This window comes from Myxocyprinus asiaticus, chromosome 23, assembly GCF_019703515.2.
Source record: "Myxocyprinus asiaticus isolate MX2 ecotype Aquarium Trade chromosome 23, UBuf_Myxa_2, whole genome shotgun sequence".
NCBI classification, from domain to species: domain Eukaryota; kingdom Metazoa; phylum Chordata; class Actinopteri; order Cypriniformes; family Catostomidae; genus Myxocyprinus; species Myxocyprinus asiaticus.
Window position 1 is genome coordinate 43,313,076 of NC_059366.1, and position 17,155 is coordinate 43,330,230.

At 37.5% G+C, this 17,155-nt stretch overlaps 1 protein-coding gene across 1 annotated transcript in view; it reads right to left on the reverse strand.

Annotated features, from left to right (window-relative positions):
* Positions 1-4,277: 4,277 nt before the first annotated feature.
* Positions 4,278-17,155, reverse strand: part of LOC127413563 (bcl-2-like protein 11) — a 29,428-nt gene continuing 16,550 nt past the window's right edge. The window contains exon 4 of the mRNA XM_051650806.1: positions 4,278-4,843. Within this exon, the coding sequence (XP_051506766.1) occupies positions 4,727-4,843 (117 nt within the window). The 3' untranslated portion in view covers positions 4,278-4,726. The remainder of the gene's footprint in view (positions 4,844-17,155) is intronic.

Below are 17,155 nucleotides of genomic sequence, written 5' to 3' on the forward strand. Positions count from 1 at the left end.
CGATAGCACGTAACAACAAAACAAACCGTGACTGCTTGTTTACACGTCTCAGTCACTTCACATGTAAGCAGGTGATTTTCGGCGCTCTCAAGAATAAAATCGGCCAAATGGGAAAATGTATCGTCTGACGCGATAATGAAAAAAGTCTGAATATCGGCCGATTTATCGGTCTCGCTGATATATCGGTCGACCACTAATGTTAACATGTTAACTACAGTGTTGGAACAATAACGACACACACTACAATATATAACCTAATTGAGAAAATACTGTGATAAAGCATTTTTTACGATAAATATGAAACGAATAATGTCGTGCGGAGACATCTGACAACACTTTTGAGTGTCACTGAACAAACCGATTCGCTAAATATGAACTGAACTTCAACGCTACTGTAGAGGTCTGTGGTGGATTTGGAGATTTGAGGGCCACTAATCACAGAGTATTATTTTATACAAAAAATATGAAGTCACAAAAACACTTATGGTTGGAGGGTTAGTGATTCATAAATACTCTTCACATTGTGATTCAAATTAAATGTTCAAAAAAGAATGTAAAAATGCTAAATATAAAAAGGCCTTAAAAAAAAAGTATGAATTGCCTTTTAGTGCCATTTAGATAGAAATTACACTTTAGGAATCAAAAATGTGCATTTATATAACAAATGTATTGCAAATGGGTTTCTTAATGTAGCAAATACAAAAAAAAAACTTGTTATTTTTGTATTCAAATGGAAGATTATAGATTTATGACTTTAAAATATATCCTAGTGTGAGACGATGTAATTTAGTTATTTGGTTCAAGTGTTATTAGATTTAATTCTTTAAAATTCACCATACCAATAGATCATGTCACAGCATGGTTGAACTGAGTCATAATGAGTTTAAAGACATAACTGTTAAATACTCAAGAATCCTTCCTCCCCAGTGTACATGAAGTCACATGAGCATATGCTGAGAGGTGAGTGGCTGAATGCAAAGCTTTGGAATTATGTCACAGTTCATGCCAAGTTGTGGAAGGTACCGTACTTTCCGTGTCCTGCTGATCAGATCTGATAGGCCGGTCATTAGAAGGAAGAGAGAGTTTCGGGTGAACAAACAAATGCTGTCTTTGTAGTACTGTACCTTGTGTCTCAACATTGACCAAGAGGTTTATATGCAGGTTGTGTAAAAAGTGCACAAATGCAGTTGCCTTCAAAAGCTATTTATCTTGACCTGACCCTAATAATGATTTTCACTGGTGTAACCCTGTGCACTCAGGTATTTCTCAGTAATATTTAATAATTTTCTGAATAAAAACTGTTAATTTAGAAAGATGTTTAAAGTATGCAATAAGATAACAATTAAGCATTTGCATATGCTTTTATTGATACACTATCAAAATATTACATTAAGGAAAAAAGAATGCAAATATGCTACAGAATTAGAAAGTTCTTTAAAAAAAAAAGGATGAATCGCCTTTTTGACATTGAAATTTTTTTATAGTAAAGTTCTGTCAACCACAGCTGCCAGTTTTTACTGCACATTTGAGTATTTTTACAGTGTAGTTCTATTCATTCTTTAGGTGCCATTACCTGATCTAACCCTTAAAATAAATTAAATTGGTGTAACACCGTGATCAGGTTTTATAAATAATATAAAAAAAATTATCTAAATAAAACTTGTTAATTTAAGCACTTTTTTTTACAGGGTGCAATAAGATAACAATTAAGCATGTGCAAATGTTTTTATTGACAAACTGTAAAAAAATAAATAAAAATACATAACTGAAAAAAGAAGTACAATGCTTATGTAAAAAGCCAGTGTCAATGTATTTTTTACAGTTAAATTCCGGCAACCACAGCTGCTAGTTTTCCTGAAGAAATGACTTTGAAATGTCTTTTTTTTATTTATTATTAAACAGTGTAGCTCTATTCATTAACATAGATCTGTTTTAATCTATTTCATTTGTGTACTTTGATTATTCATAACACTACTCTGAGCTTATCTTTCTTAGCATTCACAGAATATGTACATATTTTATTTTGGCAAAATCTGGTGTTCTGCACACAGTTTTTCTAAATATATTTAAATTCTATTATTTATTTTTATTTATTTTCCATGTTATTTTCTATGAACCATGTGTTTTCCATGTAATTTATGTTTATTGCTCTCTACATTTACCCCAAGTAAGTTCTTACAATATCTTGTTTCAACAAGTCCATGTTTAATAATAAAAAAAGATGACCGAGTCTGAATTTAGAAAGTTGAAAAAAGCATTTATTTACAGCAGTATTGCACAAATTAGCACAGAACTGATTCAGTGCAAAATACAAAAAGGCACATTTAACAAAACAAACAAACGAAAAATTTCATTTTGTGCTACAATTGTACTGGGTCCCGGGTGGCGTTAGATCGGGTGATGCGGGTGCTCAGTGCAACAGGACTGAATCGACTCAGTCGAGGTCAGGTCTGACTTACACAGGTTGGCCTGAAATTCATGGGTTTCTTGGACAAGGTTTGTTCTGTAATCACAGGACTAAAGAACGGGAAAACTGCTAGAATACTTCAGCAAGGGCAGATAATGAAAACATGACACAGCAGAGACATTATACACTGTATGTTACCAACAGTATTTGGAAAACGAGGTCTTTGGTTTGAGTAGTAAACATGGAACAGAAGAAAAGATAATTACATTGTCATTTTGGCAAAGTGACAAATATGAACTGATATACAAACAAAAATGCATATTATAACACATGGCCATTCGTCTTCCACTCTGTGGAATGTCTAACTTACAGTCTTTACATGTACTGTATTATCTATATTGTCTCTAATTTTTCAGCAATACCTTTCAAGGTAGACGGTCAATACCTCATTCTCTACTTAAGCCAAGCACACACTTAAAGACTTTACACAACTAATCGCAAACAAGGTGTGTGTGAGTTGATTCCTGACATGTCAACAAACAACATGTAGGAAGACTGAAGTTCATTTTTGCAATGATTTGTACAGAACAGGAAAAAGACAAAAACATGCCGGAAGAAATATGGATGATACAATGGTTGGAAAGACGTAAGCAGTCCGATGCTTCATTCTATTTTTTCCCCCCAATGCCTTGCCCTCTTCTTGCTTTTTTGCTAGTCCCGAAAGTGTGCACATCTGAAGATTCAATCACTAGATCTCAAACCTGTGTACATTTATTTGTCTTATTATCTGCTAATTGCAGAATCTCACAAGTGCACACTAAAAGAACGACATGACGGGCACTTGCTGCGATCTGATGCTGCTTCTCGCAAGGTAAAAACATGAAAGGGCAAATGAACTTCTGTCTTGTAGTTTGTGCTTGGCTTTACTTGCGTCTGTGCTACTTACTAACACATTTTTATCACCATCATACTTGATGACTCGTCCTGAGCCTTGTGCATTGATTAATGGAATACTGGGACAACGGTAATAAATGGGCTTAAAAAAGAAAAGCTGAAGATGGAAGACTGGTTTGTTCAAGAAATCTCCACAGGTAAATCTCCCTTAGTCCCTGAGGCTTGGTAAAGGTTTCTTCAGGCCAGTTTTAAGGGGTAAGGCTGGTATTAAACAGTGGTTGTAATTTGTGCAGATGGTAGTATGTAGATATGGGTAACTAACTACAAGGGTTGCAAATTAATTCCCAAGATTGGCCGTAGAGTTTCTGGGAATCACATTTTTCTTTACCACCACTGTGCCCTGGCAGAAGGCACTTTAACTAGGGTTACTTCATGTGGACAATCCCTTTGACTCTGATAGTCACTTTGGATGAAAGCTATCTGCAACTGCAACCAACCAAATCATAAAATCCACTCAAAACCCTCTTGAAACCTGGTATTGGCCTAAATCTAAATCTGCTTACACAAAACTAGGCAGAAGGACATGCTGGTGGAAAAGTAATGGAATTATAATAATATTCCCAAAATTTCACTTCGTTGTCATTTTCCATTCCCTACCAAAGAAATGTACAAATAAAGTCTGACAAACCAAATGTCCAATCTGGAATGGTCACGATGTCCAAAATAACAAATATTTCCACATTAATTACATGTTCTTAGTAACATTGCCTGTCCCATTTAATTTTTTTAACTGACTGGTATTCATCAACATTAACGATTTCACAGTGAGTACATATACTGTTTCTTTAAGCATTATTAAAGGGATAGTTCACCCAAAAATTAAAATTCTCTCATTGTTTCCTCATCCTCATGTTTTTTCAAACTTATATGACTTTCTTCTGTGGAACACAAAAGGAGATGCTAGGCAGAATGTCAGCATCAGTCACCATTTACATCCACGTTCATGAAATATACACAAAACTTACAAATTAAATATAGTGAATAATAAATATAAAAATTGAGAGAAGAAAACGACAGAATAAAAAAATGACGACAAAAACAAACAAACAAAAGACGTGACAAGGGCAAACAGGCAATGAATGCACGTTTTCCACACTCCACATTAGGTTCCAAAAAACCTCCCAACAGTCACATCAGCACAGCATCCAATGGCTCAGCTTTCCATGTCAACGCAGGAAACAGTCTATGGATGGCTGAGGGTTCCCGCTCGATATCAATTCAGGTGAGCACACACCCCGACAGGTCCAAAACCGCTATACGCCGAATCCCAGAGAGGTCGCGGAAGAGCAGCACTGCCCTTATTATTTACATATATACAGTCAGAAGACTTGCTGCTACATGTCTGCTGGGCATTGTTTCTTTAAATCATCTTCTTCGCAGGAATATCTGTACTATGCGACCGATAAGGTCATTCATCCACACGATGATGGCGTGCTCGTTTGGAGCACGTAGCTGGCCTGCGTTGTTCCCACCTGCAACAACCTGTTAGGATGAAAAAGAAACAAGTTGTTTGAATGATAATTAAAGACGTATAAAGGGGTTGAGCAAAACCACATATATCTTCTAAAATGACAAGTCGAGTAGTTTTAAGGAAGACTTAAATACACTGGTTAGGGTCATGTCAACCAGACAGATCAGATGCATTAAAAAACTGCTGGATGGAAGTATTTTATAGCAACTATATTTATCATCGCTACACAAAGGCAATACAAGCTTTAAGTACCACTTTTATGCTTTTGCGAGTAGCAGTCAGCAGGGGGCAGTGAGCATAATAAAACACAGGGTGATCGAGACTCTTTTCAGATGCATTTCTTAAGGGTTGTTTACAAAAGTTGTGTTACATGCATTAAAAAAAACAGCTGGATGGAACTATTTATATTGCAACTATTTTTAACACTTCACACCGACTTAAAAAGCAATACTCAAGGCACAAGAAATGGCCAGAATGGTTACAAATGTCCAGTTGTATGTGTACATTGTTGGATTCCAAATATTTTTTTAATTGTTGCTCAGTTCGCACAGGTCCTCGCTTTCGCCTGCCACCCGTTGGGCATCGCACAGGTCCCCTGTTACTCTCCTTGCAGGTGGCTGGGCCCCATGGGTCAAAGCCCGGCCACCAGACACTCGCCTTTGAGCTCCTCTGCCAGGCCTGGCTCAAGGAGGGTGCCCCTGTTTCTCTGTTCTGGGCAAGGTCACTTTACTTCCTGCTGTAGACAGGTGGATCAACAGGTGGATCGGTGCTGCAGCTGCTGAACCGGACATGGTGGTGAAGAAGGAGCTGAACCTGAAAGTTCTCAATTTAGGAGGACGTCTGTGTTCCAACCCGCACCTATGGTCATGAGATTTTTGGTAGTGACCGAAATAATATAATCGTGGATACAAGTGGCTGAAATGAGCTTTCTTTGCAGGGTGGCAGAGCTCACCCTCAGGTGATGTTAATGGTGCAAAGCTCTGGCAAAGCCGCTGCTCCTCATTGTTGAAAGGAGCCAGCTGAGGTGATACGGGCATCTGATTAGGAAGCCTCCTGGAAGCCTTCCTGCGAAGGTGTCCAACTGGGACGAGGCCCCAGGGAAAACCCAGAACACGCTGGAGGGATTATATCTCTCGGCTGGACTGGGAAAACTTTGGGATTCACCAGGATGAGCTGCAGGATGTGGCCAGGGAAAAGGACATATGGGCTGCTTTGCTTAGTCTGCTGCCAGCGTGACTCGTTCCCTGATAAGCAGTTGAAGATGGATGGATGGATAGATGGAGTCTGACTAATTTTTATGAAATTTGATTATTAAAGGCAATCAATTTGTTACAAAAGTGTTGTTTGATAGATGTAGCGGATGATTTAGAGATGTAACTTCTAAATGCATGCTTTTAGCACTCTAAAACCCTCTTAAACATGGTGTGTTTCACTTTCCAAGATGGAAATATTTCATATTAAAGAACAACAATACGAAAACTAAAACTAGTCTATTATTGGACAAATAGTGGACCTGTCCAATGGTTCAATGTTAACTCCAAGGCCCCTCATCGTCCAAGACAATTTTCGAAGGTCTATCCCCCACCCGAAACTATGCCAATAATATATAAATACTTAATTACAATCAATTTTGTGATACCAGAAGTTTCAGGAACTGTCAGTTTATATGTTTATATGTAGGCCTATAACTTTATTGAATGATTAACATTCTGTTTAAGATTATTTTAATTAAACTTATTTTACAGTATTTAAAAAAAGTAGTGGGCCCCCTGGTTGAGAACCATCCTTACCCATCTTTAACATATAGATACAGACATATGCATTCAAATGCATATTTACACATAAACACAAATGTTGAAATCATTTATGACTCATTGCTGCAAAACTTTACAGTAAAGAGCCGCCCATGTAATCCAACAAAGTCCTTTAGCTTACACTGTGACACTGTGCACCAAGTTGACACATGAAATACAACTTGAGACCTTGGCGCTTTAAGGGATTAACAGTATTTTTACGCCAGTCAGAATTACACCGAATGCAATAGAGGAAGTAGCAGCTGCCAGGTTATCCGGCATACTGTAAACCTGCGAGACTTGGCAGGAGTAGACCTGAACCAGGTGGCCTCTCTTTGGCCTGCAGCTCCGCATTCACTCGACACGCCGAACAACTATGATAAGCAGCGGGCACGTTTCCCCCTGGAGACTGACAGGAACTCGTGAGGAAACACACTTTAGAGCCAGAAAAAAGAAAAGAAAAAAAAAAGACAAGAGAAAAGCCTTTCCTGTTGAGAATGAAAGAAGGATGATAAAACTGCAGGCCTGGGCGTCTCCTCATCTCATTTTCAGGATAAGAATCTGTAGCCCGCTGCTCTGAGATGGCAACAATCGAGCGGGTGGGTGAATCTCACCAAAACATGTCAAGTCAGCTTAATTTGCTATTTGCATTTTACAATACTTATTATTTCAAAGCAGCTTGACCAGGTCATATTTTACCCGCAAATAAAAAAACAAGAATACAGATTTTCAATGCAGTAATGCATAGTTTTTTTTGTAAGCAGGCAATTTTGTTTTTGTTTTTTACAAGTACAAATACTACCATGATGATGCATAAATACTTTTTTCATTACAGTTATGATGACTAATGTGCAGATTTTTTGTGTGTGTGTTGCATCGCAATTCATTTTGCTTCCCCTTGGAATCTGCATTACCTCACAATAGTTTTGCAAATTAATTTAACAAATTAATACTTTTTTCTATAGAAATATTGTAGACTGTTTTAACCATGTTTTTTTTAACTTAACTATGGTAATATTCTAATAACCATGATTTTTGGCAGAAACCATGGTTTTACTATAGTAATATTGTAGAATGTACACTAAAGAAAATCTTGTTTTTACAACTTAATTTTAAGGCAGCACGAACACTTACTTATTTGTGAACTTAAGAGGGAAAGTTGTTTAAACAGAACATAAAGTAGACTTAAAAGTGCTGTATCTCACTTTGTACACAGCAAACAAAAATGTGTCCGCGGACACTGACATCATTTTGCTCGTTCTCATAGTGTTGTATTTGAAGTGGATCATTGAGGCTATGATTCATAATGTCAGTTGAGGGCGCTATTGTGCAACTGTTGAATGTGACAAAAAATTGCACTTTTATGCTTGCTCAGTTTTCGTCTCAAAATGATCTTTGGAAGGTGGGGTTTTGTAATGAGGGGGCGTGGCTAATTCAAAGACATACTGTCCCAAATTGAACACTTAACATTTTTTTTTTACTATACGGAAGCATTCGCCTTTTTAACGGCTGACGGATGTGACATTTTAAACCCAAGTCGTTGTGTTGCTGCAAGCTTTAGTGTGCTATGCACCCTCAGTTCAACACTTATATCTCAATAATATACATATTCACACAGCAAGGTATGATGGTAAAGTGTTTAACTCAAGTTTGTAAGGTGCTGTCTTCACAGAAGTTTCGCTAGCTGTCATATTCTCCATTATTTACATTGCTTTGCCAGATCACCATTGCTGCCGGTAACTCCGCCCCTTCCGCTATGTACGGCAAGCCGCGTGCACTGAGTGCACGAAGTGTCCAACATTCCACACTCTATATATATTACCATAGTTTTGGTTTTCCTGTACTACTGCTATGGTTTCACTATGAATATCATGGTTAAAATATGGCTACTGTAGTAAAACCATGGTCACTTTTGTGGTTGCTCTGGTTTTACTACAAATACCATCGTTCAACTATGGTTACTGTAGTAAAAACATGATTAATTTATTGCATGGGAACGCAAAACGTATTGAGAGGTAATTCAAACTATTGCAGAAAAAAGTCCTCTAAGGGCTCTGTTAAAATCAAAAGAGAAATTATATATGTTTTATTTATTCTTTGTGTGAAATCTGACCTGGACTTGTTCTTGAGAGGTTTCATGAGATGCACTGCGGTAATTAAATAAATCGCCTCTGAATTAAGACAGGTGAGCGTTTTTGAATAAAATAGAAAATGTGATGAAAGACAAGGTTCCGCACACGGACTAAATTAGCCTTCACTATAAACCACTTTCTTTACAAACAAACACAGATGGTGAAAAAAACGACTTTGGATTCAGTAAAAACGCTGCCAGAAATCACAACGTGCCTGAGGAGGGATTGTGTTTTCAAGCAGAGGAAACAGGTGAGCAGGAAGTGGAGTGAAATGGAGGGAGATTTCACCGTGTGTGTGTGTGTGCGGTTATGAGCGCGAGAATTGTGAGTCAGTGGGACTGCAGCGTTCAAACAGAATGAGCTACTGATTTCAAATGCTGCATGCTTTCAGATGACGTTCATTTGCTTAAACTTGGAGCATGAGTCAGTACTGAACTACGCATCCCTGTGAGTCAATGACTCTCAACTCTTGACAAAACAACACAAGGTCACTGAGTTTAGGTGAACTTAATTCAGGGGGCATTTCACAGGGAAGCTGTACCAAATGTTAATTTTGAAGGAAGAGCTTTATCTGAAATACTACGTTTACATCCGATTTAGATTTTGTAGTTGGAAAAATATGTTGATTTTTTCCACTTCACTAATCGTTGGGATCAGATAATTTACACCCGCTGCTGAATTGGACACTCCAGGCTAACACATACGTTTTTAATATCAGGAGAAGTTCCACCATTATGTGCCTAATGCCAGAATCCATTGTCTTTGAAGCATGGTTTATTGGACTGTGCCGGGTTTAACCCCTTGAGTAAATTTTTTTATTCAGCTGATACTTATAAAAAGATTTTTAACAAAGCTCGGCCTGAATCAGTTTTAGAGGATAGCCGTGTGATATATGCTTTTATGGTAATCACACATATAGGTGATTGTCATGAAATCCATCAGCATATTTAACCCCAAATCAATACAAATAGAAATATTTTTATTTGACTTTGCATAAAGAAAATGAAGGCTTTTTATTTTTTTATTTTTTTGCATGGTGTCATTATTTTCAGGACACTTAAGCTTTTACCCCACAATTTTCATTACAGTAACACGTCATGTTATACTGTATTACTGTAAAAAAAATACATAAATTATGTAAAGTACTTTATAGTTTAAATTATATAATTCTTTCACATTGCAGTAATAGAAACTGGGGGGTAAAATGTGCATAACTGTCATGACAATAATGTCACAATGTAAAAAATCTTAATGGCTCTTAAAACAGGCTAAATTTTCTATATGCAAAATGTCATTTCTTTGTTTCTTTTGATTTTGTAGTAAAATAAGACCAGGAAATTGTTCTTGACAGGTTTTGAGAGAATCACCCATATATAACACGGTACGTACATCGAACACTGAAAACAATAAATATTTAATTTTATACAATATTTACTCAAAATTCACTAAATCCAGAAATTGTTCATTATCAATTGACTACAGTAGATTAAAGTAATACACTAGTTGATAACAGTGATTTTACCATGGTTAAAGGGTGTTTTTACTTTGGTAAAATCACTGTAATGCAGGTCTATAGTGGCTACAGCAACATGATAAATGACACCAATTCTCAATGAATAGTTACATTTTTATTACTATTAAAAATCTGAATGATTATAGACTATTTACAGATGCCAAGCAATGAAAAAACTTGATGCATTAATACAGAATGTGCACGGTCACAGATGTGAGCTTTGAACATGTCTCATCCAATCAGAATTCAGAGTTCAGAATGACTTGTTTGAGAATTTGATACTAGATAATCTTAAAATGGCCAAATATCGGGTGATTTATCAGCATGGCCGAAATATCGTTCTGTCACTTGTGTACATAACTGTTTACTACCGAAAAAGTGCTTGTGTGTTGCCTTCGTGACATAGACGGGTCATTAAAAGGTACATTGTTGTGATGTGGTGAGTGCGTCTTCAAAAGCAGTATGAAACTGTAGATTGCAGTAAATTGACAGAGGTGCATCCCTCTAATCAAGCACAATTACTGTAGCTCGGCGCTGCCGAGGAAAAACACTGGCTGACTTCTATACTGCATATTTTGGGTCGACAAAAATCTGCTCATCTCCTCCATCTGGGACCAATTCTTCACTGTTAGCTTTAAAAAACAATCTTGACACAAAAGGTGGTGTTTATCTAGTGCCATATGTAGACAGAGACGGGATTCGGGAATTCAGACAGACCGAGTGAGAGAATGAGATAAGCCAAAATAGAGTGGCATCCTGACTCATCTTGCGGGGACAATGGGGTCTGGCGTGGCAGAAAAGCGCGTAAGACCACATGCAAGAAAAACAGTGTTGCCACAACCGAACAAAGCTAGAACGCAACAAAACAATCCACTCAGACCGCGCTCTTACCGAGCTGCTAATACATTCGCAGATGGCTGGTTCTCTATTGCCAAAACTGGTAAAAAGTAGTGTAATACAACACAGGCACATGTGCTTTGAGTTTACGTGAAAGAATAGCATGTGACAAAATCGCATGCACGCATGCAACCACACGAAATAGAAAAACACGCTCTACGCATGGAGCAAACAAAGAAAATAAAGCATATTAGCTGCACTTGCACTTACGCTGCAAAGTAGATTCATGGGATATATATATCACTCAGAGAAATAATGAATGCAATAAAAACATTAGGAAAAAGTGCAAACAGATGCAGAATAAGCAATCCTTATAGAAAACTCAGAGCTTCAATTATACCAATGATCACAGCCAATCACAAGTTTCTTACTATTATGAAGTCAGAATTGACATCTTATATAATAACTTGACGCAAATAAATGAGGCTGTGAGGCATAAACGTACAGTTCAATGGGTTGTTCTATCTTAAAGTTAGCATGAAATCAAAATTGGCCCTATTTACTTTCTTTTTACCCTTTTTACCATTATGCATAATTCATTGTGCACATTATCCAAATAAATAAATGAAATGGTTCTTATACATAGCTAATTAGCTATTTAGTCACTGTTTTTGCTAACTTCAAGTCTGGCTCAATTCTGGTATGGAATACCTAATTTTCATGATACATTATTAAAGTCTCTAGTACTCTCCCTTTCTGTACATTTTTAACTCTCTGAATATCCTATTCACTCAGAAATACGTCACATTATGAATGTAAATCACGCATGGCATTTCATATTTACTTTTTAAGGTCTTAAAGGTACAGTTCACCCAAAAATGAAAATTCTCTCATCATTTACGCACTCTCGTGCCATCCCAGATGTGTATGACTTTCTTTCTACTGCTGAACACAAATTAAGATTTTTAGAAGAATGTTTCAGCTCTGTAGGTCCTCACAATGTAAGTGAATGGTGACCAAAATTTTGAAGCTCCAAAAAGCACATCAAGGCAGCAAAAAAGTAATCCATAAGACTCCAGTTATTAAATCCATGTCTTCAGAAGTGATGTGATAAGTGTGGGTGAGAAACAGATCAATATTTAAATCTTTTTTTTATTTTTTTTATTTTTTATTTTTTTATACAACCAATCTCCACTTTTCCTTTCACATTCTTCGTGCATATAGCCACCTCCTGGGCAGGGAGGGGAATTTATAGTAAAAAAACACTTAAATATTGATCTGTTTCTCACCCATCTGATTTAACCACTGGAGTTGTATGGATTACTTTTATGCTGCCTTTATGTGCTTTTGGAAGTTAAAAATGTTGGTCACCATTCACTTGCATTGTATGAACCTACAGAGCTGAGATTTTCTTCTAAAAATCTTCGTTTGTGTTCAGCAGATGCAAGAAAGCCATACACATCTGGGTTGGCATGAGGGTGTAAATGATGAGAGAATTTTCATTTTTGGATGAACTATCCCTTTAATGTCATCTACCTTTTACAACCCAAGATTTTTTTTTGTCCACTGGAATTTTTTTGGTGGGACACTCTGAAGGACTCTTCACACCAAGTGCAAATTTTGCTGCGATTTCTCGCCACGATAAAGACTTTGAATGGAAACAATGGAAATCAATGGAGCATTTCACACCAGGAGCAAACATATATGTGCCAACAATGCATGTCTTTTTTTTTTCTCATCGCCCGGGAATTATACACTCCGACCAATAAAATGGGAGCTATACGTGTCGGGAGCCGCTGCAGTTACCAAAAACCAGTGCCCACTGACATTAAACGCTGTAGTAACTTAAGGAAGTAATCTTAAACTGGCAGTGGCAATTTTAATTGCATCAAATGTCTCAAAAACAAAAACATATTTTCTCATATGGGTTCTTTTAATATGTAAATGAGATTGTTACATCTCTGTCTTGCACCACCTTTAAAAAGAAACTTTATGATCTTAAGTGGATTGTCTTCAACATGCATTGCATATTGCTGAGTTTTGTTGATCAGCGGCATTTATTGTAAAGGCGTGAATGTGCTAATGGCATGTATTTGCGCCACTTCTGGTGTTAAGGGGCTATTTGTCAATTTATCTAGCTTTTTTGCATTGCCTTTAATGTTAAAGGGCCTTAAAACCATTGTGAGTCTCAGCACAACCGTGTTGTCCATCTGCATGTGTATGGCTGTAGTTGCATTGCATTAAAGTGGTTGAATTTACTTATTTTTTACCGTTCAAACTGTCTAGCAGCTAAAGCACAGCATGTTGTTAGCATGCTAAGTAAAGCATGTCTGTTAAAAACATGAAAATAAAAAATTTACAAGAAAAAATCTAGATCTAGAATTGAATATCTGACTAATCATCTATAGTGACCCATTAGCGCATCTGTTGTAGTTGAAAAGGTGTCTAACAAATTGATTAAGCTGTGCTAAGAGGAACCATCAGAGATCATCATAGACTCTATGGTAGTCAATCATACAGCCAGAACCCTCAGGGAGCCATTCAATTTGCAGCATGCAGGCGAACAACATTGCGTGGACACAAACGCATGCAGTGGTTTCCTGAGAGGTAGCCTCATGACTCGATAGAAACTTCAGGAGCTACAATGGCAGAGACCGTTCAATTTCTCCAGGGAAGAGGCTCGTATTGATGCACGGCGCTGACAAAGGTCCGTCATGGGCGATTTTGCGGGGTGAGATGCAGGCTGGAACAACAAGCACGCTCTGTGGCCAGACATCTGCTCTGCATTAGCGAACTGCTTACTAACCGAGTGCTAGCATGTCACACCAGCACTCCTCAAATGCTGCTGGTGTACCAGAGCCAACGACAGAATGCTGAGGAGAGCAAATGATTTGGAAACAGACTTCATAACGCTTCACATCTAGGACAATTTCTCTGTATGGTTTCAACCAAATGTCATTTGAGTATCTTTCTATTTGTGAACCCATACAGAAAGCCCACACAGAGTTCTTGTGCTAAGGCTGCCTTCAAAAAACAGGATTGCCAAAGAAGATTAAACTGCACAAGTCTTTCTTCATTTATTATTTATGAGGTGTTTTCCAAGACAAGCATCACTACTGTATTATTATTAATCATACTGTACTTAGCTTACCCAAAGTATTAAACTTCTGCACTTTATTCCAAGTGATCTAACTTGAATTTCTGCCTGAGAGACAATGAAACAGGAGAAAAAATCTTCAAAACTGTTCCTGAAAAAGGAACATGAGCCATATCTAGGGCCCAGAATAATTACCTAGCAACCACCAAGAATACCCTAGCAACCACTTAGAAACACCCTGACAACTACCCACTACACTCAAACATTGTGATGGCGAGTTCTGCATGAGCAAGCACCACTCAGATTGTCTTTAAAAATGTTAAAAATCTAGTTTCCAATTACTAATTACACTTGACTACATTGGGTTAAATCAATGAAAGTAATTTTTAAGGGTCAGTGACCGGTTGCATAAAACACCTTAAGTTTTTCTCCTTAAGTATAACACTTAATGCGTGATTTCCCCTTACCTGAGGGAATGACTTGAGGGTGTTGCATATAATCCCTTAGATTCTCTTAGGTAAGGGAAACCGTTAAGAGATTTACTAAAGTGAGCAGATGTCTCTGCCTTTTCAAACTCATTTTCTGGAGGATGGGTGGATTTCCATTTGTATCTGAGGTACAATCCTCGAATTTAATAGATTCAAACACTATTTTGTGTGTGTACATATTTTTCCTGTGTAAACATCCTGAGTTTCGCATGCAGACCAATTAATGGAGGATTCTGCGTTTTCAGCCAGCCGGCAAGTGCCCTTTTGAGAAAGACACCTTTGAAAAATTATGCCAAGTAGAGGTAGACTAGAGGTGCAAGATGTTATGCTTTTATAACTGTGCAAAGAACTGACTGCCATCCCAAATTGAGAATATTAGTGGTGGTCAGTAGGGGTGTAGGATATATATATAAAACATGTGCGATATATCGCAAATTAACTTGTGGTATAATTTTAATTAATCCATTCATACAGTTTATTAAGATGCAGAGAGCAGATAATACTGGGCACACTTCTGGTTTGTGTGTGTTCCTATTAGATCGCCCTCCAGCTTGTTAGCGATTTCTCATATTGCATGACCGTCAAATCTGTCCTCCTGCAAACAAAAATTTGCTTTGGCACACTATACTCTTCAATTGGTTGTATTCATTTTTAGAAACCTTGAAACTCATAAACTATAATTAAGGTGAAATTTTCCTAACCTTAAGAAATACTTAGGAAAATGGCAGTTAAGGGGCTTTATGCAACACTTAACAGTTTTTAAGGGCGAACTTAAGGAAAACATAAATACTTGAGGGAAATCGTAAAGGATTGTGATGTTTTACCTATAAAAACCCTTAAAGGGATAGTTCACCCACAAATGAAAATTCTCTCATGGTTTACTCACCCTCATGCCATTCTAGGTGTGTATGACTTTCTTTCTTCTGCAGAACAAAAATGAAGATTTTTAGAAGAAAATCTTCATTTGCTCTGTAGGTCCTCACAATGCAAGTGAATGGGTGCCAAAAGTTCGAAGCTCCAAAATCCACATAAAGAGACCATAAAAGTCATCCATAAGACTCCAGTGGTTAAATCCATGTGTTCAGACATGATATAATAGGTGTGGGTGAGAAACAGGTCATATATATGTAATTTTTTGTCATAAATTCTCCTCCCTTCCCAGTAGGCGATATGCACGAAGAATGTGAATCACCAAAAACAGAAGGAGAAAGTGAAAGGCGAAGGGAAAAGGACATAAATATTGATCTGTTTCTCACCCACACCTATCATATTTCTTCAGAAGACATGGATTTAACCACCAGAATTGTCTGGAGTACTTTTATGTTGCTCTTATGAGGATTTTTGAGCTTCAAAATTTTGGCACCCATTCACTTGCATTGTTTGGACCTACAGAACTGAGATATTCTTCTAAAAATATTTGTTTGTGTTCAGCAGATGAAAGAAAGTCACACATCTGGGATGGCATGAGGGTGAGTAAATGATGAGAGAATTATAATTTTTGGGTGAACTAACCCTTTTAGTAACACTTAAGGGTTATTTCCTGCAACACCTTAGGTTTAAGGGAAACTTTAGGATGATCTTATGTGAAAATTACACTTAAGGTGCTTTATGCAACCGGGGTAAAAATGGCTCCTTAAAGAAATATTCGGGGTTCAATACATGTAAAGCTCAATCAACAGCATTTGCGGCGTATTATTGATTACCACAATAATTTATTTTAACTTGCCACTCATTAATAAAAAAAAAACTGTTACAGTAAGGCACTATAAGTTATACAACTTAAAGTATAACTTTACACATATTAAATTTCACGTTAAAATCATGTTAACATGTCAAATGTTTATGTCTTGTGGCTATATTTTTGAAACTGTGTATTTTAGGGGGGCCTGGGTAGCTCAGTGATAAAATATGCTGGCTACCACCCCTGGAGTTCACTAGTTCGAATCCCAGGGCATGCTGAGTGACTCCAGCCAGGTCTACTAAGCAACCAAACTGGCCCGTTTGCTAGGGAGGGTAGATTCACATGGGGTAACCTCCTCGTGGTCGCTATAATGTGGTTCGTTCTCAGTGGGGCGCGTGGTGAGTTGAGCACAGATGCCGCGGTGGATGGCGTGTTCTCCATGGCAACGCGCTCAATAAGCCACGTGATAAGATGCGCGGGTTGATGGTCTCAAATGCAGAGGCAACTGGGATTCGTCCTCCGCCACCCGGATTGACCACGAGGACTTAAAAGCACACTGGGAATTGGGCATTCCAAATTGGGTGAAAAAGGGGAAAAATCCCCCCCAAAAAAGAAGCTATGTATTTTAATGTTTATCGACTGCTGGACACATTCTTTTAAATTAAAGAGAGATGAGTCAAATTATTTTTTGTAGTAATCAATATTATGCCTACTTGTATTGATCCTGGAATATACATTTAAGGTGCAAATTCATTGCACAGTATAAAGGCCAAAAACTCACA